This window comes from Neopsephotus bourkii, unplaced genomic scaffold (assembly GCF_033783945.1).
Source record: "Neopsephotus bourkii isolate Nb327-2 ecotype Australia unplaced genomic scaffold, CSIRO-AGI_Nbou_v1 NB_959, whole genome shotgun sequence".
Taxonomy (NCBI): Eukaryota; Metazoa; Chordata; class Aves; order Psittaciformes; family Psittacidae; genus Neopsephotus; species Neopsephotus bourkii.
The window spans coordinates 359,533-384,968 of NW_026901453.1; the positions used below are offsets into that span (position 1 = coordinate 359,533).

The window sequence follows — 25,436 nt, forward strand, 5'->3', positions numbered from 1 at the left end:
GCGTCCCAGGGGTGTCCCCATGGGGGTGACACAGCCCCGCCAAGCGCTGGCACTGGGCCCTGTGCTGCGGGTGAGGGGCTCAGGTTGAGCGGGTCCCTCCACAACGGAGGTGTATGGGGGCACACACACACACACGGGGCTGCTTTGTCGCGGTGTCACAGGGCCATCTGCCGGCAAAGGCAAGCGGCAGCCTCCCAGTGCTCCCAGTCTGGAGCTGGTGGAGCGCTGGGGATGGAGGGTGCCCTGGATCGGCTGGCTTGGGGGGGAAGCCCCTCGGACCAACCCCTGTTCCTTGTCCTTCCATGAGCCCCTGGTGGTGTCACTGTAGGGTTGAGACATGGACGGAGATGGGGTTTGTCCCAGCAGGGATAAGTGTCGTGGAAGGGGGATGTGGTCCCAAAGGTGTCATGGATGCGACACGGGGACCCAGCATAGCGCAGGGGGCTGGGATGGGACGCAGCAGAGACGGCCCCGCTCCGGCCACCAGCAGAGTAAATGTCGTTTTATTTCACCCCCAAATAAATCCATGTAGAAAAGAAAAGGTGAGTGGAGATTTAATTGCTCTCATTAAAAGTCTACGAGGGGAGACGAAGCCGTTGCCACCGGTCAGTGCAGGTCTGCAGGGATGCTTGCTCCTCCTCCTCGGGATGAGGATGGGGTTAGGGGTGACGCTGCCCAGCCCCAGCACCTGACTGCGGTGTCCCCATGGTGCCACCCGCACCTCGTGTCCAGCGGGGGCTGAGTTGGGAGGAGGAGTCCTTTGTGCGTGGCCTCGGGGCTGCTTTTATCTCTCTGCCTTTTGGTGCATCCCTCCTTGTCCCTCTGTACAAGGTGAGCGCTATGGTCATGGCATCGGGGAGCCGGGCTCGCTCACTGCAGCAGCGCCCGGATCTGTTTGGAGGTGGTGTCGTCGTTGAGGTGCCGCGTGGTGTACCTGGGCAGAGAGGGCACGGTCACCCCACAACACCCCAGCCCTGCGCCATCGGGGGAGCCCCCGGTCCCCTGCCTCACCTCAGAGCGTTCAGGAGCCCCTCGGTGCTTGTTGAGGGTTGGTCCTTCAGGACTTTAATGCAGCCTTTCATCTGGTGGGGGCAGTGAGAGAGGCTGTGAGAGCCTGGATGTGCTGAGAGGCTCATCCCTTCCTCCCCATCCTCCTCCTCGCTAAGTTCCCCTCCGGACCCTCTCAGACATTCCCATCCCATCACATCTCCATTGGGATGCCCATGGCAGGGAGGGTTGGAACTGGATGATCTTAAGGTCCTTTCCAACCCTAACGACTCCATGATGGCAGTGACCCCCCCTGGTGCACCCCATTGCCACTCACATCGATCTTGGAGGTCTTCGCAAAAGCCCCCACGGGGTGGACGTGGTCGTAGAGGATGATGACCCCAACCATGACCCGCATGCAGAAGAGGAGGGTCTCGGTGTTGGTGAAGCGGCTCCGGTATTCTCTGTGCCAGGAGAGGGGCTGGCTGAGCCCGGCGGGGTGGGGGGGTGAGAAGGGACCCCCGCACCCAAAAGTGCCCCCCAACCCCTGTGGGGTACTCACGGGGTCTCCAGCATCACCCTGCAGACGCAGGCCATGGTGCTCAGGCAGTCGGTTGTGTCCTCGATTGGCAGCGTCTTGTTCTGAAACACAACAGGTCCCGGATGCTGTTTCCCCTCCTGGCCCTCCATGGGGGCTCCAGCCCCATCTGATGCTGGTGTGGTGCTGGGGCTGGAGGGGGCTTTCCTCACCTCGGAAACGAACTTGGTGGTGGCGTTGCTGAGTGTTTTGAGCATGGGGGTGGCCTCGGCGTAGAAAAGGGACATCCTGTTGGCCATCTCATTGTTCACCTCGCTCTCTGCATCAAGCTGCGGGGGACAGGAGGGCGGTGTTGGGGTGGTGGAACCCCCCCTGAGCCATCCCCTGCCCTGGGACCCCCCCTCACCTGCAGGTTGTTGATGCGGTTTCGGCTGATGGTCCTTCTGTAGTAGCTGAAGTCATTCTGGATGGCAGGGTTGGTCATCTGAGGAGGAGAGCCCTATGTCAGGGGCCGCGGGCAGAGCCTGGGGGGAGCCTCGGGGGTCCCAAGGGGCTGTTTGGGCTCACAGGGTTTGAATGGGGGTCCCATTGTGCTGCAGAGCCCGCAGCCGCCCCATGGGGAGGTACCTTGAGCTCATCGAAGCTGAGGGTGAAGTGCAGGATCTCTGCAAACTGCTTGGCCAAGGCTTGCTCCCGCTCGAGGTGCTGGGTCGGGGCGTACGGGGGGCTGGTGAGGGCCTCCAGCAGGCTCCGCAGCGCGTTCTCTGCGGACAAAGCACTGCTGGTCCCCCCCAATGCATGTCCCCAGCCCCAGGTGGGGAAACTGAGGCACGGGGCAGTGCGGCACCCACCCCATGGCCAGGGCTCCCTCTGCCCTGCCCTGCTCCTGCATCCACAGAGGGATGTGGGATGCAATGGGGGGGGTGTTCCAGTGTCTGAAGGGGTTGATGGAGAGGGGCTCTTCATCAGGGACTGTAGTGATGGGACAAGGGGTGATGGGTTCAGACTGAAACAGGGGCAGTTCAGGTGAGACACAGGTTGTGAGGGTGCTGAGGCCCTGGCACAGGTTGCCCAGAGAAGTGGTGAATGCTCCATCCCCGGCAGCATTCAAGGCCAGGTTGGACCGAGCCTTGGACATCGCTGTCTAACGTGAGGAACGGGACGATCTTAGGTCCCTTCCAACCCAAACCCCTCTGGGATTCTGTGGGGATGGGATGTGGGGAAGGGCCCGGGGCTGGGGGCACTCACCCAGGCGCAGCGAGAACTCATAGAAACGCTTCAGCTTCGCGACGAGCGGGCAGACGGCGCCCCAGGCGCGCTCCTGCAGCCGCGGGTCCGCGGGGTTCTGGATGGCCTGCGGAGAGGGGGGGAGCATCCGCGGTTACCCCAGGTTACCCCAGGGCACGGAGCGGGGAGGGGGAGCGCGGCCCGAGGGGCGCCGGGGCTGCACCCACCTCCCGGATCTCCTGCCCCGCGCCCGTGTAGGACTGGAGCTCGGCCAGCACCGCCTGCGCCTCCTCCAGCACCGCGTTCACCGCGTTCCACACCGCAGTCTCGGCCGCCGTCGGTTGCGCATCTGCAGGGCAGCGCCCCGGGGAGAGAAACCCGGAGGGCTCTGAGCGGGGCCCCGAGAGGCGAGAGCCGCCGTGGGGAGCAGCGCCCCGGTCCCGCGGCTCCCCCCGCCGGCCCAAAGCCCTTCCTGGCGGGTTTCTCCCCCTCGTCCATCTCCTTGCTCAAGCCTGAGCCAAGCCAGAGGTTGGAATAGGGGGGGGGGGTGAGTCCTGGCTGCCCTGCGACCGTGGTCCTGCTCACGGGGAGGGGGGGCGGTCCTCGAGCAGCCTCCAGCCCCGACGGGCTGCAAACTGCCCCGGGGAAGAGGTGGGGAGCGATAGCCCCCGGCCATGGGTCTGCGGCCGCGGCCCCCCCCTCCCCAGGGAGACCCCTGGGTAGCAAAGGTGAGGGGAGGACGTCTGGGATGGGCGCGATGCGATGGGCGACGGGGACAAGAACTCAAAATGGTGAGGATGTGGAACTCAGGAGAAGTACGGAACGAAAAAGGGAAATAAAAATCCCATCTCACTTTCAAAGTCAAGGAAAAAATTAGGGCCTTGGTCAAGCTCGTTATAAGTCAACACTTTTAGAAGGTTCCCCATGTGAAACCTGCAAGAGAAGAAACAAGAGGCAAAAAGCATGATGGTGAGGTGGTGCTCGGGGAAGAGGTGCTGGGCTGCGGGAAGCGGCCGGAGCCCCCGTCCGTCCCCCCCTCCTCTGCCCCACGGCTCCCTGGGGCTCGGGGTGACCCCGCGGCTGCTCCCGGCCCCGGCTGCAGCCTCTTCCCCTCCCGATGGTGATGAGCGCTGGCGGATGGGGTGATGGAGAGGAAGGAGCAGAGGGAGGAGAGAGCCGAGAGCCGCCGGGCGAAGCGGGGAGCAGGTCCCTCAAGTCTTGGCTTCAGGAGTGTCCCCGCCTCCAGCTGCAGAGCCAGCCCCGACACGGGGGTCGTGGGGAGCCCCCCCAGCCCCATCCCCGTGGAGGGGGGCTGGAGGTGGAGCCAGGAGTGTCCCTCACCGTGGGAGCGGGGCGGCTGCGTGACCCCAGCCCGGCTGCTTTGGGACGTGCCGGTGGCGCTGGGACGAGCCGGGGCCGAGGCGAGCGGCTGCTGCTGCACTGCTTTTACCCCCCTTTACTCTTGCTCTGGGCCGTGCCCCCTGAGGAAGGTGGGGAGAGGAAGCAAAGGGGGGGGCCCTGGGGCTGACCCCGATTCTGCCACCCAAACGGCGGCCACCGTTTCCCGTCCACCTGTGTCCAGCCGGGAAGGTCTGAGCCGTGTCCCATTTAACCCGGGCCAATGGAAGCCGGGGCAGGTCCCTTGGGCTGAACTGGAGACCCTGACCCGGGTTCCTCGGATGCAGGCTGCGACCGCAGCACCGCCCGTCCTGCAGCACAGGGACACGCATCCTTCCCCGGCATTCCCGGCCTCCCGCCTGTCCCGCACGGGCACCCGGTGCCACCGCCTAACAGCGGCGCGCATGTGGCTGAGGTCCTCACGGGCCAGGTCCCGTTGCCAGGACACAGGGGCTCAGCCAGCGAACGTTGAGGGATGGGGCAGGGATGGGTCCTGCTCCCCTGCCCCACTCAGCGCTCTGTGGGGCTGCCCCGGGACACAGCGGTGCCGATCCCCGTGCTGCGGGGAACACCCGCACCGGTGGCCCCGGACCCTCCCCGCTCCCGGGACTTACTTTCAAAATCCAGGAAAAAATGAGGGCAGTTTTCTAAGTCTTTGCCCAGTACCTTTATGAGGTTGCCCATGGCCAGCGGACCTGAGCGGGAGAAACACAGCTCAGGGACACAGCACCCGCAACCGCCGGCCGGACCCCCCCCGGACCTGCACCCGGCCCCGTGGTCCCCAGTGCGGGGGGGGAACGGGGAGCGGGCACGGGTTGCGAATGGGTGCCCCCCCCCCACCGCCCCCCCCCACCAAGGTGCCCCGGTTCCCCCATAGGGTCAGGCCAATTCCCCCATTGACCGGGCTGGGCACCCCCCATGGGCAGGGTAAGGCTCCAATTGGGATTTCAGCCCCACAGACCTTGTTTGGGGTCCCACCCGCTCCACAGCCACAGCCCCTGGTCCTTACCTCAGTGCCCGGTGTGGCGGCTATGGCAGGAGCAGGGGCTGTGCCACCCGCCTGAGTCACTTCATGGGCTGGCAGGGACCTGCAGGCAGGGAGGCAGGATGCTCAGGACACCCCATGGGCACCCCATGCCCTCGGGGGGGGACCCCCATCCCGCACCCTGCCACCGGCCTTCATCTGATTTCCCTCCATTGTTTTCTATTGCCAGCAGCCGGCTGAGCATCCCCATCCCCATCCCCGTGGGGCAGCGCAGGGACAACCCCAGGGCTGAGCCATCTGTGCCCATCTCCCCTTGGAGAGACCAAGGCCCCCAGGGATGACATTCCCGGCGCTGCTCGTTGGGTTTGCTCTTTTCCACGCGGTGCATGGAGATCCCTTTATGCTGCTGCTGAGCCACAACCCAAATCCTGCAGGTGCCGGGATGCTCCCCACGTTCCCCCATCTCCAACGTTTCCTAAGGGGATGTAGGGGGGGGGGTCGGAGTTGTCCCCATGGGTTTGGCCCTGGGAAGCAGCTGAGGGATTCAGCAAGTTGTAATTAAGCACTCGGGTTTAATTAATGTGGTGAGGGAATGGGAGAGGAAGAGCTAAAGGAGGCAGTAGCAGCTCCCTGCTCAGCCCCAGCTCAGCCCCTGAGCATCAACAGTGATGGCTCTGCCTTCCTCCTCCTCCTCCCAGGCCAAGGAAGCAATGGCTTTACATTGGGGCTGCACGGGGTGCACCAGGCTGGTGCTACAGCCCAAGCTGCTTTTGGGGAGCCAAAGCACCCCTGTTCCCCACTGCACCCCCTGCCTCTATTCCCCTGTGTGCGCTGGGTGTTTGGAGTGGCACAAAGGCATCGAGGGCTGCCCTGGTGCAGTGACCCCGGGGTTCATCCTGCTGGGTGCTGGGGTTTTTGGTGGGGTTCTGGGCCCCGCAGGATGATGCTGGGGGGTCCCTGGGGTGCCCAGAGCAGTGGAAGGGGGGAGATTTGCACCCAGTCCTCTTGCACTCACACACACGCTGTGCTCATGCCAGTGCCACGGTTGTCCTTGACAGGGGGCTTGGGGCTGAGATTTGTCATTGCTGAACCCTGCCTGTGCCCAGGGCGGGGGGGCAAGGACAGAGGACAGGTCCCCACAGTCCCCAGCATGAGGATGCCCTGGCTTGAGGCTTGAGCACGGGGGTTTGGTGCTGGGTGGGAGGATGGGGATGGCTGCAGCCCCCCCCGGTCTGCAGGGATGGGGCTCAGTCCCTGATTTGCACCCTCCATAGCCCCAGGTGCTTACACCCCATGGTGGCCCGGGGACCCACGGCACATCCTCCCTCGGGTGCTGTTGGGGCAGGCGAGGGGCTTGCACCAGTGTTAGTGCCAGCACCATGAGGCTGAACTGGGGGCACTGAGCTCCCCAGCTCTGCTGGGAGAAGGCACCCACCCCGAACTGCTCCCCCCGAGCATCCTGCCCCAAGGGAACCCCATGGAGGGTGTCACCTCCCCGGGGACATCCCAGTTGATGGCCAAATCCTGCACCCAGGAGCATCGCTTCCCCCATGTTAGCGGAGCCCTTATCGGCCACCCCAAAGGGGTAGCGGTGTCCCGGATCAGGCCATTCCGGTGTCACCCGGGGCTGTCTTGGGGCTGTGCCCCTTTGCCACCGGAGCAGCATCACCGTGGGCACCGCAGCCTTGTGCAGCGCCGCTCCCCGGCCAGGGGCTGGGTGCCCCTTCCCTTGACCCAGCACCACGTCCTTCACCCCCCCCCCCGGCACCGCTGGGTGCCCGCTGGGTGCCCACCGCCACCACTGAGCCCCTCCTGCCGCTGCCCCCCACCCATGGCCACGCTGGCATCGCCGCAGCCGCAGGGTCGGGATTTCATGGGGGGGACACCTTATCCTGGGAATCGGGGTGCCAGGGCCGGATGCTGCCCCAGGATGAGCCGGGACATCGGGATGGAGCTGGGGCTTCCCGGGGCTGTCACCCCCCGCTTTGGGGACCTCCGTGCCTGGAGGGAGAAGTGGGTCCCGCCATGGGGCTCAGCCCCCCCGGAGCGGGGCTGGTGGGGTGCCGGGGGCCTCCGTCTCTGCGGCTGCGGGTGAGCGGCAGGATTTACCGCAGGAGCCGAGCCGCAGCACCCCGCCACGCTCCCGCACCCACCCAGATCCCCCTATTGGGGTTACAGCATCATCCCGCGGTGGGGAGCTGCACCCACCGCGCATCCCCATGCTGCCAGCGCTGGGTGCACCGGGCTTGGGGGCGCAAAGGGAAAGAGGGGCCTTAACACGGGTTTGGGTGTATGGGGGACACAACCAGCGGATGCTACAGCCCCCCCCGCCCCCCGGTGGCCCCCGTGTCCGGTCTCTCACCGTGTCGGAGGGGGCTGAAGGCGGCGGCCGGTGCCTGCGGGTGCTGCGGAGCGTTGGGAAGCGCCGGGAGCCCTGCGCCAGCGCGGAGCGCACCACAAAGACCACCATAACCCCCCCGGCCCCGACACGGGTGACGGTGACGTCTCCAGTGCGAGCAAGGCGGGGAGGTTTAACCCCCTGCGCGCCGGCGGCTGCCTGGGCCCGGGCTGCGGGTCCCGCTGCGGGGATGCTCCGCGGTCCCCCCCCTTCTTGTCACAGCCAGCTCTGAACGCGGGGAGCGAAGCCCCACGTTTTCCTTAGCTCCCAGCACAGCCCCGGGATGGCACCGTGGGGACAGCCACGTAACCCACCCGGTGCCACTGCCATGGGGACAAATCAAACGCGTGTCCCCAGAGCCCCGTTTGGGCCAGGCGGCACCATCCATCCTCCCTCGGGTCCTCCCCGCACCAGGCCAGGAGGGGTTCGTGTGGCTGCTCCCCAAGGGATGATGTCCCCCACCCCGTTGGGCACTGCCCCCCCCCAGGCCGTGCTGCTGCAGCCCGTAGCCGCTGGGGGAAGCTGCAGCCCTTCGCATCCGCAGCGCCGCTGGGTAACGAGGGCTTTGGGGAACCCGGGGGGGGGGGGTCCTGAGCTCTGCACCGAGCCCGGGGCACGGAGCTGGGGTGATGCTGCGGGAGTGGGGAGCAAAGGGCAGCGCGGAGCCAGCGCCGTCTGCAGAGCCCAGACAGGCTGGAGCCCCCCTGCTGCCCCAGGGCCAACACCCCAGTTGAGCCTGGGCTCATGCGAGGGTTTTGGGGTGCCCTGATGTAGTCCCTGGGCTCAGCCGGGTGCTCCAGCCCGGTGCTTGGGGGTACCAGTGCGGCCATTCCCATTTCCTCAGCACTGGGACTTGGGGTGTCACAGCCCCATAAAGTTGGATGCCTCAGTATCCCACAGCTGGCCCAGGGCATCACTGTGGCACCCACATCCTGGTGCTCCCCAAACTCTTCCAGCCCCTTTGGCACAGCCCACCCCATGAGCTGAGCACACGAGAACCAGCAGTGGGGTGCCTGGGGGGGCTCATCCCCCTGTGCTCTTGGGGAGGCTCATGGAGAGGTTTTGGGGCCATGTGCCCAGTGGAGGGGCCTGAAAGCTGCGGGGCTGAATCACCCCAGCCCAGGTGGGGATCCATCCCTGGCCAAGGGCATGGTGCAGGGATGTGTGTCCAGCAACGGGGTGTCCATTCCTTCTGCACCCAACATGATGGGTCCCTGCAGCCCCAGTGGGAAAGGGGAGCACCCCATGGCATCCCACAGCCCCCTTGGGAACAAGGTGTGGGACCAGCTCTGGCTGGCTGGAGACTTCGTCCCGGCTCAGTCACCACCGGCTGGGTGGCACTGGGATCATGGTGGGATGACCAAGGTCACTGGGAAGAGCCACCAGTGATTGCTATGGAAACGTTCCAAGTTTGGTTCTGGAGATCAGGGCAGATTCATGGGCCCTTTTCCCTCTGTGCTTCAGCCACGGCTCTGCCAAGCATGGAGGTCCTGGTGTGCCCCTCAGTGTGTGGCCTTGCTGGGTCCCTGGCAGGGGGATACAGGCAGCACGGCCTCTGCCACCCCTCAAGCACAAGGGAAGGGATTTTGGGATGCTTTGGGATCAGGCACACCAGGAACAGGAGCCAGAGGCAGGTGAGCAAGGAGGAAACAAGCAGCAAGTGGCAGCAGGGCAGGGAGTGCAGGAGGGCTCTGCTCACTCATCACCAGGCTGGCACCCTCAGGCAGGCAGGGCCTGCAGCATCCCTGATGCTGAACCAGCACTGCCTGCATCCCACTGCCAGCATCCCCCCTGCATCCCACTGCCACATCCCCCACACCCCCCCAGCATCCTGTCCAGCATCCTCCCTGCATCTCACTGCCAGCATCCCCCCTGCATCCCACTGCCAGCATCCCCCTTGTGTCCAGGTCCCCACATCCTGGTCCTTGCATTCTGGTCCCAGCATCCTGGTTCCAGCATCCTCCCTGCATCCCACTGCCAGCATCCCCCTTGCGTCCCAGTCCCCACATCCTGGTCTTTGCATTCTGGTCCCAGCATCCTGGTTCCAGCATCCTCCCTGCATCCCACTGCCAGCATCCCCCTTGTGTCCCGGTCCCCACATCCTGGTCCTTGCATTCTGGTCCCAGCATCCTGGTTCCAGCATCCTCCCTGCATCCCACTGCCAGCATCCCCCTTGCGTCCCGCTCCCCACACTGGTCCGATTCCCCACATCCTGGTCCAGCATCCTCCCTGCATCCCACTGCCAGCATCCCCCTTGCGTCCCGCTCCCCACATCGTGGTCCTTGCATTCTGGTCCCAGCATCCTGGTTCCAGCATCCTCCCTGCATCCCACTGCCAGCATCCCCCTTGCGTCCCGGTCCCCACATCCTGGTCCTTGCATTATGGTTCCAGCATCCTCCCTGCATCCCACTGCCAGCATCCCCCCTGCATCCCAGTCTCTCTCCACTTTCCCCTCCACCATCCCCCAGCATCCCAGTGCCGTTTCCCTCCACCAGCATCCCAATACCCCCCAATATCCCACCTCGACCCCCCCTCCTGCCCCTCTCGGTTGATTGACAGCGCTCCCAGCCAATGGGCGAACGCTGCCGCCGGGGGGGGACGGGCGGCCCGCGGCTACAAGAGAGGCGGGAGCGGCGCGGGCAGAGCCGCCGGGCTGGACCGCGGCCCCTCCGGTACCGGCACCGGCCCCGCCGCCGTCCGCGCCGCACGACAGGTAAGGCTCACCGGGACCGTGCCCCCCCACGGGGATGGGACTCGGTTCCCCGGGGTTATCGGGGTCGGTGCCCCGGATCAGCCCCCGGCCCCGTAACCCCGTCCATCCCCTCCCCTGCTCCCCGGTGGGTGCCGATCCGGTGGGTGATGCTGGGTGCCCTGCGCAGCCCAGGGTGCGGACCCGGGGAGGGACAATCCTGCTGCCCCCTCCTCTGTCCTGTGTTGGGACCAACAGCCCATGATGATATTGGTGGTTTGAGTTCATGCCAAGTGGGTGATGTCCCTGCTGCTGTCCCCTGTCCTGTCCTGGCCTGTGCTGGGTCTTGCTCAGAAGGGAATCGAGGTCTGTGGACCAAAGGATGCTGCTTTTGAGTCCTGGCCTTTTTGAGGGCTTGGCTTGCAGGATATGGTGTGATGCTTCTAGCAACGGTCCTCACTGCTGTTCCCTGATGGGAAGAGCTGCCCCTTGAGCTGGTGGTGGGAGATGCAGGAGGACATGAGTGTGGTACACGGTGGGGATTAACCTGTCCCTGCAGGTCAGAGCTGGGCTCTGATGCAGGAGGGCTCGGCTGGGCATCACTGGGAAGCGTCGTGCTCAGTGGGTGTCTGGATGTCTCCTTAGTGCTGGCTGCCGAGGGGTGGTGGGTTAAGCGCTGCCACAGCAGACGGTGACAGATGCTGGTGGGATGATGGGGCAGGAAGCAGCCTCTGCCTGTGGGATTCACTGGGAGGGGGCTGGATGGGAGCCTCACATTCCCGCGGGGGGGGGGAAGGCTTGTGCCCATCGCAGGGTACCCCTTTGTCCCCTGAGCCCACATGGCCAGGAAATCGGATGCTTGGATGGGAGATGGAGCTTGGTCAGGCTCCAGGTTAACTTCTGCTCAACTCCATGGAGAGAGGAGCTCCAGGAGCACTCGGCAAACCATCTGGTGCTCGGGCTGTGCCGCGCTGGCAGCCGGTGCTGCGTGGGAGCGGGCACGGCGTGTATCGGAGCGGCTCCACGGCCTGCCCACACAGACACAGGCTCTGCCCGTGCCCCACGGCACAGTCTGTCCTCGGCCACCAGCTGGGCACTGTGAGCCCAGTGGGGCCTCTTCTTTGTCCTGTAATAGAAGGCAATGGACACCATGGTGTGGGGTTAACCAGCTGCCAGGGTGCAGCGAGGTCCTGGGAGCACCAGCCCTCTCCATACCTACTGTGTCAGATCCATGCTTTCCCTCGCAGGGGCAGCCATGGGCAAGCACAGCAGCAAACTGGCCCCGGAGATGCTGGATGACCTGGTGAGGAACACGGAGTTCAGCGAGCAGGAGCTGAAGCAGTGGTACAAGGGCTTCCTCAAGGACTGTCCCACCGGTATCCTCAACCTGGAGGAGTTCCAGCAGCTCTACATCAAGGTGGGCTCTACCGGGGGGGTGTTTGGGGCTGCCTCCAGGGCTCCAACACCCTGTAGCTCCCCCTCCTCATTTCCACCTCTCTCTTCTCCCCTCCCTGCAGTTTTTCCCCTATGGAGATGCCTCCAAGTTTGCCCAGCACGCATTCCGCACCTTCGACAAGAACGGCGATGGGACCATCGACTTCAGGGAGTTCATCTGTGCCCTGAGCGTCACCTCCAGGGGCACCTTTGAGCAGAAACTCAACTGGGCCTTTGAGATGTACGACCTGGATGGGGATGGCAAGATCACGCGCTTGGAGATGCTGGAGATCATTGAGGTACCGGTGCTTAAAAGCAGCAGGGGTAGCTGGCTTTTCCCAGGCTTTTCCCAGGCTTTTCCCAGGCTTTTCCCAGGCTTTTCCCAGGCTTTTCCCAGGCTTTTCCCAGGCTTTTCCCAGGCTTTTCCCAGGCTTTTCCCAGGCTTTTCCCAGGCTTTTCCCAGGCTTTTCCCAGCTGTTAGGTCCTTTTGGCACTAAAGGATGACTTTTCCTGCCTAGAGCCTTGTCTGAAAGGTACCTGGTGAGCACCTGATGTAGCTGTGCAGCAACATAACCCATGTTGGCTCCCAGAAAGCAGTGATCCTGTCCCATATTTTGTCCTGGAACCTTCTGTCCATCCAACATTCCCACTCTGGTCCTTTGCTTCTCTTGCTCCTCCAGGCCATTTACAAGATGGTGGGGACTGTGATCATGATGAGGATGAACCAAGACGGGCTGACACCGCAGCAGCGCGTCGACAAGATCTTCACAAAGATGGACAAGGACAAGGATGACCAGATCTCCCTGGAGGAGTTCAAGGAGGCAGCCAAGAGCGACCCCTCCATCGTCCTCCTCCTGCAGTGTGACATGCAGAAATAGAGCCCTGCAGGGTCAGGGCTGGACTGGCTGCAGCCAATCTCTGCTCCCTGGGATTGGGTTTTCCACATCCCTGTTCCCGTTGAGTGTCCCTGTGCCTGCTTTGCCCCAGGCATGAGCCATCCTCCGTCCATCCTTCCTTCCTGCATCCTTGGCCACCTGCAGTCCATGGGCTGTAGCCCTCCCTTGATGGATAGAGCCTGCTCTGGGTATTGTGGGCTTGAAGTTATCCCCAAATCCACCCTCTCCCATCCTGGAGCTGGACTCCCTGCAGCCAACGGTGCGTGTCCTGTCCAGGACCAGTTGTTCCCATGTCCCTGCTGCTTCCTCCTGGCCTGTTTCCTCATCCTAGCTGAACCCATCTCTTTTCCTTTGCTGCTGATCCCCCCACACCTCATTGCTTGTGGTGTCTCCAGGGAGGCTGAAAAGTCCCAAACCCTTCAGTCCTTCACTGGCAATTCCCTGCTGGCCCCAGGGTGCTGGGAGCTCAGGCAGGGCCCTTGGCTTCAGCTCTTCAGCTCTGCTTTGGCTGCTGGGAGCAGCCAGGATTTGTCAGGGTACTTTAGTGGGGGCAGCAACAGTGCCCAGGGCTACCCCTGGATGTGGCCAGTGTCTGATCCCGGAAGCCACCTTCCACCCCATCACCTCTGGGAGCAGGCAGAGCAAGTGGGTGACCACAACTGCCCCAGCAGCACCTTGGATGCTCTGTGGAGGTCCTGGATATTGAGCTGAGGGCAACGACAGGAGTGTGGGTGTTGAAGGCATGTCCTGGTGCATGGCACTACAGGGCACTGGGGCTGTGGAGAGGTGTGGATGGGTTTGGTACCTGCTGAGCCTCCTGGCAGGGCTCTGAGGCCATAATAAACTTGTCTGCCTCCTTCCTCCCCCCCATCCCATCCTGCTGCCTCCATCCCTCCTGCCCAAGGACAGGAATATTGTCACAGGCCAGTATTTAGTCTGCACGTTGTGGTGGTTTTGACTGTAATCCCTGTTAAATGGTGACGTTGTTATCTATTTTTTTAATGGGAAAATAAACTGTCCCCCATGTGTGGTGCTCCCCCAAATGGCTGCTGGGGAAAGTGGGATGATAACGCTGCGCTCTGAGCATCATTCATAGGTCTCTGTTACACTCTGAGGGATGGAGAAGCCCTCGGGAATAGCACAGTTGGGTTCAGATGGGTGAATCTGAAACCCTTCAGCCATGCAGGTAGCTTTGGGGAGGGGGATGTTACCCATTGAGGGTGGATCTGTGCTGGAAATGCGTTTCCCTTGGCAACCAGGAGCTGGACCCTTGCTGTGTCCATTTAGGGCTGGGCATAGCCTGAGGACCTGGTGGCTTTGTCTTGGGCACCATCCCAGCACCACCAGCAGCTGGGACCTGCAGCCACTGTACCCTCATCCTCCTGCTCAGCCTTCTCTTCACCCCCATCTTCCCTGCACGTATCTTCCTTTGGCCTTTCTCCTCCATCAGCAGCCAGCAGGGACCGTGCCTGTTGCTAGGGAGCTCTCACCAGCTTGGAGCACTTCTCCATAGTGAGCAGGCAGGGCTGGCTCCTGGCTGGGTGCTTGGTTACCCTGCACCCACCAACACCTCATCCATCCCGCAGCAGCACAGTGATGCAAGATGCTCAAGCCAGAGCAGTGTGTGCATGTTTAGGAGAGCTGCTGGGGATGGAGCTCTGCACCTTGGGCAGTGCCTGGGGAAGGAGGGACAAGGGACACCAGGGCACTGCTGCTGTGTGGGGGCCTGGGGACGTGCCAGGACTGCTGTTGGAAAGGGCAACAACTCAGTCTGGGACTCGAGAATGGCCTCAGTGATCCTGGGGCCCTCAGAGCTCCTGCTTCCCTTGAGGCCACCCCAAAGAAAGCTCAGGTACATCCCAGGAGGGACCTGCAACAGGAAAAGGAGCCTTTGATGAGGCTGAAATGATGTTAAACTCCAAGAGGGGCATCCCAAAGGGTTTGGGATCCAGGCAGCTGTGTGAGCCCTGGAGCCAGCCCTGTTCACCTCACCTGGCTGGGCTCTCCTGGCTGAACCAGGCCAGGTTGTGTTTGGTTGCTCTCAAGGGCAGGGACACGGGGGGGTCCCTGAGGCTGTGGTCCATAGGGGCAGGGCTGGTGTTTGGCTGCTGACACAGAGCTCTGGGCAAAACCCTTCTGCTGGGCTCGGTGCTGGGGCTCTGCCCTGTGCCGGGTGAGGTGAGGTGGGATCCTCCATCCCTTGGCTCTTCCTGCCTGATGGGTTTTGGTGTCTGGGGTTCACTCCCTGCTCCCCAGGGGCTGGGGGGGAATCTCTTGGTCCATTTTCAGCCCGAGCTCTATGCACAGCTCTGGCTGGACCCAACCCCACCAGCACTTGTGGAAGAACGCTTAGTGAAGAGCCCTAATTAACACCCACATTCATTCCATCAACCACACACAGCACAGGGCACCCACGGGCTCCCGGTCCTGACCCTTCCTTGTGCCCACACAGCCCCCCGGTGCCCCCCGGTGCTCTGCAGGTGTGGGCAAACCCCAGCGACCACCGAGACCCCCCCCCGTGCCACCCGTGGGTGCCCTCCCCGCGCTCTCCGCTGGTGCCACCTCGTCCCCAGCCCCTTCCCTTCGCTCCTCGGGGTTTGCAGCCCCCGGCGCTGACTCTGCCCCGGAGCGACTCCGGTGTTCGGGGGGGGCGGCGGGCTCGGGCTCGGTCCCGAAGCGGTTAAACCGAGCCCCGGTGGGCTGAAACCCCAGAGCTTCATGGGATGCCTTATAAAGCGCGTTCCGCCGACCGGCCGCGGCTCCGGGAGCGCCCGGTACGTGCGGACCCGCCGGTGCCCCGGAGCCGCCGCGCTATGGAGCCGCCGGGAACCGCCGGGGCGCCGGGCAGGCCCTGGGAGGAGGCCAAAGCGTTCTACGACAACCTCGCCCCCAAGAAGAAACCCAAATCGGTGAGAGCCCCGCCGTGCCCCCGACCCAGAGGGGAGCCGGCCCCTCCGGGTGCTGCCCCTTTCCTCCCCGCATCCCCATCTCCTGCGGGTCCCGCTGGGTCTCTCTCTGGGTGTCCCATCTCCCGCAGGTTCTCTGGGGTCCTCCTGGGTGTTTCATCTTCTCCGGGTCCCCTCTGGGTGTCCCGTGTCCTCCGGCTTCTCCGGGGTCCCCCTGCGTGTCTCTGTCTTCCCCTTGAGCCCCCATCTCAATCCAGGCCCTTGGGGAACCCCTGGCTCTCTCCAGGTGCTCCCGCTCCTCTGTGGCATCACTCATTAGCCCCGTATCTCTCTGGCTCCGGGTTCCCGCAGGTCCCCGGGTCCCTGCTGGGCTGAGGTGTCCTTGCAGAGCGGCTCCGTGCCCCACCAGCTGCCTGTGCCAAGGCAGGAGGCCCTGCCAGGGACAGGAGAGGTGGCTGCAGGGGAGCAGGGGGACAGCCCAGTCCCTGCCCGGGCTGTCACAGGGGTAGAGAGGCCCCTGCCGGGCTCTCCTGCTCGGGGCGATTAGAGGGAAAGCCTGCGTTATCTAAGCAGGGCTGAGCAGGGGAGCGCCTGGAAGCGCGCCCGTAGCTGCGGTGCGTGAGGCTGGGAGCTGCGGCCCCTCGGAGCCCACCGGGCCACGGCCACCCCCGGGGGGCTGCGGGTCCCTGCGGTGTGGATGTGGGGAGCGCAGGGGCAAAGCCGTGGACTCCATGCTGGGAGCCGGCTGCAGCCCCCCCGGAGCTGCCAGCCCTCAGCCAGGCTTGGTGATGGGCTGCCGCTGGGTGCTCTCGTTTGGTGCTGTCATCAGCCCAGGCTCCTCCTCTTCCTCTCCTTGTGGCCAGCGCGGTGACCAGCGAGCCTTTCTCTGCTGTACAGTGGGGAAACTGAGGCACGGGGCAGTGATGTGGGGCATCCTCTATTCTGGGTCTCTCTGGGTGCCCCATCTCCTGTAGATGCTCCAGGGTCCTCCTGGGTGTTTCATATCCGGGTTCTCCGTGCCCTCCAGCCTCCCCAGGGTCCCCCTGCGTGTCTCTGCTTTTTCCCGGAGCCCCCATCTCAATCCAGGTTCTTGGGGAACCCCTTCATCTCTCCAAGTGCCCCCACCCCTCCATGGCATCCCTGGGTTGCCTTTGGTTGCCTGGGATCAATCCGGCTTGCCCCCATCTCCCTGGATTGCCTCAGCTCCTTGTGTGTTCCCACATTCCCAGCAGCAGAGCTGAGATCCCTACACTCAGAACCAGGCTGTGTCATCCTCCATGTGGGGCTGGGGACAATTCCAGCCTGGCCCCATGCCCCTCCATGGGGCAAGCTGGGGACCCCTGTGCCCATGGCCAGCAGCTCGGCTGCCGTCACACAGCACAGCGCTGCCAGGCAGCTGCCGGGGCCGTGATGGATGCCTGCAGGGCGCTCTCCGAGTATAAATAATGCCTCTGGAAAACTCAAAACCATCCCAGCCATTGCCCTGAACTTTAATCTGATCCCGAGCAGGGGCTCGCACCCGCCCGGGGCTCCCTTTTGCAATGTGGGCAATGGAGTTCGCTGTCACCCGTCCCCTTGGCTCTGCCCGTCCGTCCCCTTGGCTCTGCCCGTCCGTCCCCTTGGCTCTGCCCATCCTCCTGGCTCAGTGGCTCTGGCAGCCGGAGCAGGGACCGGTGATGGGGGAGCAGGAGCGAGCTGTGGGCTCTGCTCCTCCTGGAGAGGGGCTGTAAGGCACAGGAACCCCATTCCAGGCTGGGATATGGGTGGACAGGACGTCCCCATGGGGCTCCCCGGCTTTCTCTGCTCTTCCCAAGCCTGCTCCCACCTCGCTCCTGGCAGCCGGGGAGGTCAGCGCTGGGAGCTGTCACCCCTCAGCAATGCGGGGTATGTCCCCTGGCCTCTCCAGTGACACCGCAGGGAGGAGAGGCTGGGATGGTGGGAGCTGGAGCTGCTCTGCCGGTCCCCTTGCACCCGTGAGGACCCATCTGGCTCCATGGGGTGCTCAGTTTTGGGGTGTTTTCAGTGCAGTAGGGACCATGGAGCAAACCCTTCCCTTTCTGTGACCAAACCTCACCCATATTCATCTCCAATTTGGCCGCAGCTTTGGTCTTCTGCAGCATGCAGGGGAGGGGCAGGGTTCCTCCAGGTTTTTAGGGTCAAGATGGGTCCTTGATTCAGCTCCGGGCAGTGCAAAAGGTTCAAGGGGTGCAGAAGGGGATCCCTGCTGTGGCTCCTCCTCAGAAGCCAGCCAGGGATGGCTTCCAAGGGGGGCAGTGCTGGTGTTGGTGCCACTGTGGCACATCTGGGATTTCCAAATGTCTGCCCCCAATCCCTGGGGAAGGTGCTTAGGATTTGCGTGATTATTTATGTGATTAAAGGGGTCATTTAAAGGCAGCAGCTGTCGGGTCTGCAGAGGAGGATGTGCAATGGACAGAAATACATCTGTACCCAACACCGGGGTGTTTGGGTCTGGGATGGATTTTACCCTTTATGGAGCTGGAACCTGCTGGAAAGGGTCACTGATGCTTCTGAGATGGGTGGGTTTGGACCTTGTGGAGCACCCATCGCCCCTGTGCCAAGGGGTGATGCTCCTCTTCAGAAGGCTGGGCTGTCAGGACATGTTCCTGGTCATCTCATCCTGGGGTGGGATGGGACCTTCCTCCATGCTGCCCTTCTCATTCTGTTAAACACATCGTGAATCTCTTGCTTGATGCTCAGGATGGGGCTGGAGCTGAGCTTCCCATGGGAAGGGAGAGGAGCCACCAGGAATCCCAAGGCAGCACATTCGGTTGGATTCAGCTGGGCAGAGCCCTGCAGCCACTTCCTGAGCCTTAACTGACCTTGGCTGACATTGGTTGCTGCTTGGAGGGTAAATCAGGGTTTGCCATTCAGGGTACCCAAACGTAACGGGACGGGGGCAGCAAGCGGCTGTGTTGGGATGGGTGCTGAGCTCCATGAGAGCCTGTGGGACTAAGCATGTCCCAGCGAGGGCTGTGAGCAGGAGCTCTCCATGCATACGTTTCCTGTTGAAAACGAGGGGTATTTCCCCCCAGACTGTGACGTTTCAGGGCAAAGTGGGGTTTGTTGGGTTGTTTGCAGGGCTCTGATGGAGGATTCACAGTGCTGCGGGTCCTGTAGCCTGGTTTTGGATGCGGTAATGATCTCCTGCAGTACCAGCGGGGATGGAGAGGCATCCAAACAACCTTGAGGAGGGAACGCTTCCAAGTGAAACCTCTACTTCAAAGGAATGGCCAAGCGCAGATCCCTCCTCTCAGAGCAGAATTGCCTTATTCTGTGCATGTCAGCGTTTCCCAGCGAGCAAGCAGGGATAATCCCAGCCCAGCCCAGAGCCGCGTTAGCGCCCGGGTGAGATGCTCCTGCAGAAAGTCCTCCAAAGGTGCAAATCTTCCTTGGCAGGAGCGAACAGGATCCAGCAGGTCCCATTCCCAGAGGCCGGGTTTCCCAGCCGGAGGCAGCTGGGGCTCCAGCAGCCTAGCCCAGGCCGGGGCAGAGCGAGGCCCCAGGCTTATGGTTATTTTTATTGCTGTGTTTATTGCCTCTTAAATGAACCTCCTGGAGGCTGTGGTGCCTTTAATGGCAGGGAAGGGACCTTGAGCAGCCTGCTGCTGTTGTGCAAGGTGCTTGTGCTCTTGGCACCCGCCCAGTGCAAGGTGTGGGGAGACAGAGGTGCAAATCCGGGCTGGGAACCCAGTTAGGCTCTGCTTACAGCCCCATGCATCTCATAGAGCCACAGAGCTGGTTTGAGTTGAAGGGACCTTAAAGCTCCTCCAGTCCCAACCCCTGCCACAGGCAGGGAACCCTTCCACTGGAGCAGCTTGCTCCAAGCCCCTGTGTCCAACCTGGCCTTGAGCACTGCCAGGGATGGGGCAGCCACAGCTTCTCTGGGCACCCTGTGCCAGCGCCTCAGCACCCTGGAGCCTCTCCCTGTGCTGTGGGTGCTGCTTTCCCAACAGTTCTGGGGAGGATGCTCTGCCCCATTGTCCATTGGGGACCGGGAGCAGGGAGCAAACACCCAGCAGATCTCCTGTGTACCTGGATAAATAACCCAGCGCTGGCAGGCACTCAGGACCAGCATGGAGCAGCAGGGCTCCCTGCTGAAGGCTAACGGCCGGATGTCCCAAGACCTTTACTAGTTATTAATATTTCCAGCTAATAAATGGCCCATGACACCAGAGTTATTAATTAATGAGTTGTCACAGGCCAAGTCTCAACCTGACCCTCCAGGTTAATAGCCAACACCCCTTGGGTGGGTTAAAGGTGAGATGGGGACCTGGCTGTGGTTCACTGGTGGGAGTGATGCTGGTGTCGCTGATCAGCTTCCCCATGGACCTGTGTGCTCCGAGGGGTGTTTAACTGCTTGTGCAAAAGGGATGCTTCCAAATGAGACGGAATTCCTTGCAAATGCCATGGGAATGGGATCCCTCTGGCCACAGGGGTGTTCTCAGCCTGAGCTGATGTGTGTCAAGTCCTCATTGTCCGCTGTGTAATCTGTGTGTGGGGGCTTTGGGGAGGTGTTCAGGGATCAGCCACAGCGCAGGGATGGCCTCGGGTACTGCTCACAGGGCTGGGAATGGCACCAGGGCTGGGAATGGCATCAGGGCTGCACTGACTCAGCCCTGGGTGCGTCTCCAGGGTCAGCGGGGCCGGGCTGGGGGCAGAGCGAGCCCCAGGGCAGGATCCCCAGTGCTGATGGGTGCCGTGTCCCTGTTCCTGTGTGGCTCAGCCTTAGGCGGGGTGGGAGCCTCAACACTTGGGTGTGCGGAGCTGGCGAAGGCGTCCTCCTGCCCCACGGCAAACAGCGTTGTTGGAGCATTACTCACAGGGGCAGCGCCAGGATCCTGGAAGTCAAAGAGGAGCTGAGGGCAAGGAGGTTCTGCAGCGCTGATGACCTGGATTTCACAGGCTCACTGCAGAGATGCATCCCTGGGCACAGCCAGAGAGTAAATGGGCTGGGATTGCTCCCAGCACCCAGGGAGCATCCCGGGTGTGAGCCCCAAACCCCGTCCCGCTCCTGGGATTTGCTGTGGGCAGAGTCTGCTGGGGACAGGGCAGCTGCACCGCTCTCCTTCCTTGGGATTTGCTGTTCTGGGAGCGAGGATTCCTTGCTGGCCATCAGTAACAAACTTGCTTTCATACTTGTGAGCAAGTGATGGGGATTAGCACCCTTGTGCCCTCCGAGGGGAGAGGAAGGACGGGTGGGGGTCAAGACGAGATTGACTTTCCTGGCGTCCCCTTTCTCGCTGCCAAGGCCCCTCGCTGACTTCAGTGGATTTTGGATCAAGCCCTCGAACATTAATAATAATGACTCATAAATCACTGCTTGCACCACCTGTTTGTCATGTTTCCGCCCACAATAGCTATATCAAGTGTTTTTATGAGCTGAGCTGGCACGGGCTGTTTGTCACATCTGGACAGCATCGTGGGAGTGCAGAGCAGGCCAAGCCGCAGTGTGTGGCTTTTCCTGGCTGGGGAGGAGGGGAAAAGCCACCCAAATTCCTTCTGCCTGGGGTTGAGTGGTTCTCCTGGGTCTGGATGGATCCTGGGAGCCTGTTTCTTTGGGAGGGCTTTGGTGTGATGCAAACAGCAGAAAAAGGCTCTTGGGCATCCTGAATGCATGGGGATGGAGCATCAAGGCTTTGCCTGGTGAAGCATTGGAAGATCAGGGTTGCAGGTGCTCCGTTATCCTTCACATCGCTATGGAGGCGTCACCAGCACCATGATGCTGAAGTCAGCAGCTCCCACCTCGGGTCTGGTGCAGGGGCTGCCTCCCCATTGCCTCCCTTTCCCTGCAGCCCAAGCCCGAGAACGCCATCACCATCGCGGTGTCCTCGCGCGCGCTGTTCCGCATGGAGGAGGAGCAGAAGATCTACAGCGAGCAGGGGGTGGAGGCCTATGTGAAATACCAGCTGGACCACGAGAACGAGCCCTTCCTCCCCGGGGCTGCCTTCCCCTTCGTCAAGGTGAGCATCCACCCGCCACAGCCAAGCCCCGCTCCGTGGTCCTCACCCAAAGTGTTTGGGGAGAGCAATGGGGTGCTCGTGTGGGGAAGGGGTGGGGAATGAGCAGTGTGGCAGAGGGGATGGAGCCACGGAGCAAACGGAGGTCAAACAAGCTTCCTGGCAAGTGATGTGCTTCTTCCAAGACTGAAGAAATGCTGGGTTTTCCAAATTGGCAACGGAGCGGAGGAATTGAAGAACTCATCCATTTGGATCATTTCCTGCTGGGGAATTCTCATATTTTTATTGTGTTTGAGGTTTTTTAATTAAATTGTATTTATTCTTTTAAACCAGCTGAATTCAGCCTTGCTGGAGCCGCCAGCTTTTAATGCTGACTTGTTGCATCGAGGCATTTCAAACTGTTTTGTTTCTGATCACTTGACAAACACGTACCTGTTAACTCAGGGTTATTCCCATCTCCTCATGAAAGCCTGAAACCTTCTGTGTGTGCAAACAGCAGAGCAGCCCCGTGTGTGTTCCCCACATCAGTCCCTTTTCCCCAGCTAAAGGCACTTGCTGGGGTCACCGTGGTGTGGTTGGGGTCGGTCAGGTCCCTGGCTTTGCTCACAGAAGTGTTTTGCTTGGTGCTAAGGGGGTCAGGGCTGTGTTGGGGCCTCACCGACTCCTTCCCTTCACCCTGGGTGCTGCAGGCGCTGGAAGCAGTGAACACGAAGCTGCGGGAGCTCTACCCCGACAGCGAGGAGCTCTTCGACATCGTCCTCATGACCAACAACCATGCCCAGGTTGGGGTTCGCTTGATCAACAGCATCAACCACTATGGTGAGAGGAAAGCTGTGCTCTGTGCAGGGGCCCATGGCTTTAGGCAGTGTTATTGCTTGGCAGCGGGATATGGAGATGTCTTCTCCCATCTCTCCCTCCAAACCATGTGCTGAGCCCACCTCTTCCCTGTTTCCTGGGCTCTGAGTGGTGGTTGGTTGGTGGTGAGGATGCTCTGGCCGCCAGCTGTGCTGTTGAGCATTGGTACCAAGGTTGGCCCCATCCTGCTGCCCTTGGGAGGCCACGGGGGAACAGTGTCAAGGCTTTTTTGGGGCAGCCGAGCTCACCCCGGGTCCATCTGCCCTCAGATCTGTTCATCGAGAGGTTCTGCATGACAGGAGGAAACAGCCCCATCTGTTACCTCAAGGCCTATCACACCAACCTCTACCTCTCCTCTGACGCCGAGAAAGTGAGTGGGGCCATTGAAGAGGGTGAGTCTGAGGTTTGGCTTGTGGGAGAAAGTGGGGGGAGCCTGGAGCCCTCAGAGGGTTGGTGTCAACAGCCATAGCTCCAGTGTCCCTGCATCAATGTGAAAGCTAGGGTCTGCCTTGTCCCACATCCCATCCTTGATGCGCCAAAGAGCCTCTAGTTTCCATAGAAATAAGGTTTTCCTTAAGCTCCACAGCTCTTCCAAGGCAAAAGCACTGTTTTCCCCCATTAATTCTTGTATGCCAAGGGAGGTTTGCCATCTGTTTGCTGTAAAAGGTCTTGGGGCCATGCTGCAGGCACTATTGGGTGCATGCATCTCCTTGCAGCGTTTGCTTCCAGCCTGTTGCCTTTTGCTTTGCTCCTCAATGAATAAGCCACGAGGCTGGGTCCTTGGGTAACTGCTGCTTCTTGCCTCACGCTTTACCCCCACAGGGATCGCTGCAGCCACCATCTTCAGCCCCAGCAAAGACCTGGAGGTGTCGGAGAACCAGCTGCGGGTGGCGTTCGATGGGGATGCTGTGCTCTTCTCTGATGAGTCGGAGCAGATTGTGAAGGCTCATGGCTTGGACATGTTTTTTGAGCATGAAAAGGCTCATGAGAACAAGCCTCTGGCACAGGTAGCACTGGGGTCCAGCCAGAAATAGCTTCTGGAAGGCAGCCCACAGGGATGTTCTTGTCTCTGGGAGCAAGCCAGGGGTTGGCACATGGAGCGTGAGATGCCGTGGGTCAGCTGGCCCGTGGGATGGCTGCGGCTGGCCCCATGCTGTTGTTTCTGGGGCCCAAAGGGATAAGGGGTTTGCCACGTGTCTGGCTCTGCTGGGACTGGGTGCCTGGAGGAAGGGATAACGTGGAGCTCTGCACAGTGATGGTTTCTTCTTGCTCCAACAGGGACCCCTGAAGGGCTTCCTGGAGGCCCTGGGGAAGCTGCAGAAGAAGTTCTATTCCAAGGGGCTGAGGATGGAATGTCCCATTCGCACCTACCTGGTCACTGCCAGGAGCGCAGCCAGCTCCGGAGCCCGGGCACTAAAGACTCTGCGCAGCTGGGGCCTGGAGACGGATGAGGCTTTGTTCCTGGCTGGGGCTCCCAAGGGGCCGCTGCTGAAGAAGATCCGTCCTCACATCTTCTTTGATGACCAGATGTTCCACGTGGAGGGAGCCAAAGAGATGGGCACCATCGCTGCCCACGTCCCCTATGGCATCGCCCAGAAGCACAAGCAGCCGGTGCAGGAGAAGCAAACCCCGAACAGCAAGTAGTGGGGCTGGCTGGTCAGCACAGCTTCACCCCTGCACCACACTCTGACCTGGGCTGGGGTCTCAAGGAGCAGAGCGTTTGCCCTGTGAGCATGATGTTCTTCCCAGCGGGAGTGTGTCAGGGGCATGGATGGAGGAAGGGGCTGATGAAAGGCTTCCTTTTGCCTCTGTATTATTGCAATGTCTTGGCGTTGTCCCTGTTCCCGGGCAGCCCCATGAGCCGTTTCCCCTTTCCTCTGCACTTGCTTCAGGCAAAGCCCCTGGAGGATGGAGCCCTCCTTTTGTGCACTGTTTAGACCAGGTTTAATTTATTGGTGTTTCTTTAAAACCCCAGGTGATTCCCAAAGCCTTGACTTACAAAGCAAACGTTCAGGCTGAGCTGTTGGACTGGAAAGGTGGGAGCGCACAAACCCCCTTCTTGCAGCTTTGAAACCAAATATTGCCCCCTTTTAACTACAATTCCACCACGATATTGTTCCTTCACAAGGGGCAGCCCCTCCTCCCCAGCCAGCAAATCCTTCCTGCCTTTTCAGCAGGGTTTTTGTCAGCTGAGCAGCTTTCCTTTCATGCGCTAAAATTGGGCAAAATAGAAGCAAACGCATGCAAAAGAAAGGCAAAAGTCCTGTTTTCTGCTCGGAGCTCTGGGTTAGTGAGTTGTGGGCCCAGGTTCTTGGGTTTGGGTTTGCCACTTTTGTGATTCATAATCATCTCAGTGAGGTCTTCAATGGCCAGCTCTGCTGTGAGCACCCCAGGGTCTGCAGCCACACGCCTGGGGCTTGGATTAAGCTAAAGGCAGACCTTTAGGGACATCATTTGAAGTCAACTTAGGTAAATGTGCAGAGGATTTCAGCCTGGGGGATTTACTGAAAGGGTTTCATCCCCCCTTTCTATGCTGAGCCCAATGAGTTGATATCATCTTCCCAGCTTCTGAAAACCTCTGGTTTCCTAAAATAGACACCTCTGCTAGCGATGCTGTGCAGGAGAAGCAAAGCTCCAATGGCAAACCAGGAAGAGAAATCGATTGGAGAGCTGCTTCCAGATGGGTGTGAGAATCACACTGATGCTTCTGCACAAAGCCCTGTCCCAAAGGATGCTCTTTGGGAGGGGAATTAAAGATTACTTCTTTCTTGTGGGTTTTTTTCGCCCCTCTTCTTTGTCTTTTGCAGGCAGCACAGCCATGGCTGGGCACGAAGGATGCTCAGTGTTATCAGGCAAACACCAGCTCCATGGGCTGAGGTTTCTGAGGTATGTGATTGCCTCTGGCTCGCCTTTGCAGGGCACTTTGCACGATCATAGGAACGAGCTGGTGATGGCTCCCATGGCTCGGAAGACTCTTTTTGCACTAAATCCTGCTCTAGCAGTGATAAAGCAAATTGCACTTTCCACCCCTCCCCAGAGCTGTTTCACTTTGACTGTTACTCGTCACATCTGGGTGAGGAGCAAAGGGAAAAGTCTAAAATCCAAACACAAAACAGTCTTGAAAGACATGAGTAGCTAACAACAT

The 25,436-nt window shown here is 61.2% G+C and overlaps 3 protein-coding genes across 5 annotated transcripts; 2 read left to right on the forward strand and 1 right to left on the reverse strand.

Annotated features, from left to right (window-relative positions):
• Positions 1-842: 842 nt before the first annotated feature.
• Positions 843-7,641, reverse strand: LOC133215168 (CYFIP-related Rac1 interactor A-like). Of its 3 annotated transcripts, XM_061358956.1 has the most exons (13): positions 7,498-7,641; positions 5,160-5,238; positions 4,765-4,845; positions 3,606-3,685; positions 2,980-3,101; positions 2,774-2,879; positions 2,153-2,289; positions 1,932-2,009; positions 1,738-1,854; positions 1,550-1,629; positions 1,325-1,451; positions 1,012-1,082; positions 843-934 (listed from the first exon to the last, which is right to left on the reverse strand). In XM_061358956.1, the coding sequence occupies exons 4-13, from the start codon at positions 3,676-3,678 to the stop codon at positions 871-873; spliced, it is 975 nt and encodes a 324-aa protein (XP_061214940.1). In that variant the 5' UTR covers positions 3,679-3,685; positions 4,765-4,845; positions 5,160-5,238; positions 7,498-7,641; the 3' UTR covers positions 843-870. The 3 variants fall into 3 exon arrangements, with proteins under 3 accessions (XP_061214940.1, XP_061214941.1, XP_061214942.1); XM_061358957.1 differs by lacking the exon at positions 4,765-4,845; XM_061358958.1 differs by lacking the exon at positions 3,606-3,685.
• Positions 7,642-10,131: 2,490 nt separating this feature from the next.
• On the forward strand, positions 10,132-12,989 carry HPCAL4 (hippocalcin like 4). Its single transcript, XM_061358946.1, has 4 exons — positions 10,132-10,246; positions 11,470-11,639; positions 11,740-11,955; positions 12,337-12,989. Exons 2-4 carry the CDS (start codon positions 11,478-11,480, stop codon positions 12,532-12,534), a joined length of 576 nt encoding a protein of 191 aa, XP_061214930.1. The 5' UTR covers positions 10,132-10,246; positions 11,470-11,477; the 3' UTR covers positions 12,535-12,989.
• Positions 12,990-15,251: 2,262 nt separating this feature from the next.
• On the forward strand, positions 15,252-25,064 carry NT5C1A (5'-nucleotidase, cytosolic IA). The gene is made up of 6 exons (XM_061358947.1): positions 15,252-15,461; positions 21,272-21,439; positions 22,126-22,255; positions 22,561-22,683; positions 23,114-23,298; positions 23,570-25,064. Exons 1-6 carry the CDS (start codon positions 15,276-15,278, stop codon positions 23,933-23,935), a joined length of 1,158 nt encoding a protein of 385 aa, XP_061214931.1. The 5' UTR covers positions 15,252-15,275; the 3' UTR covers positions 23,936-25,064.
• The last annotated feature ends 372 nt before the right edge of the window (positions 25,065-25,436 follow it).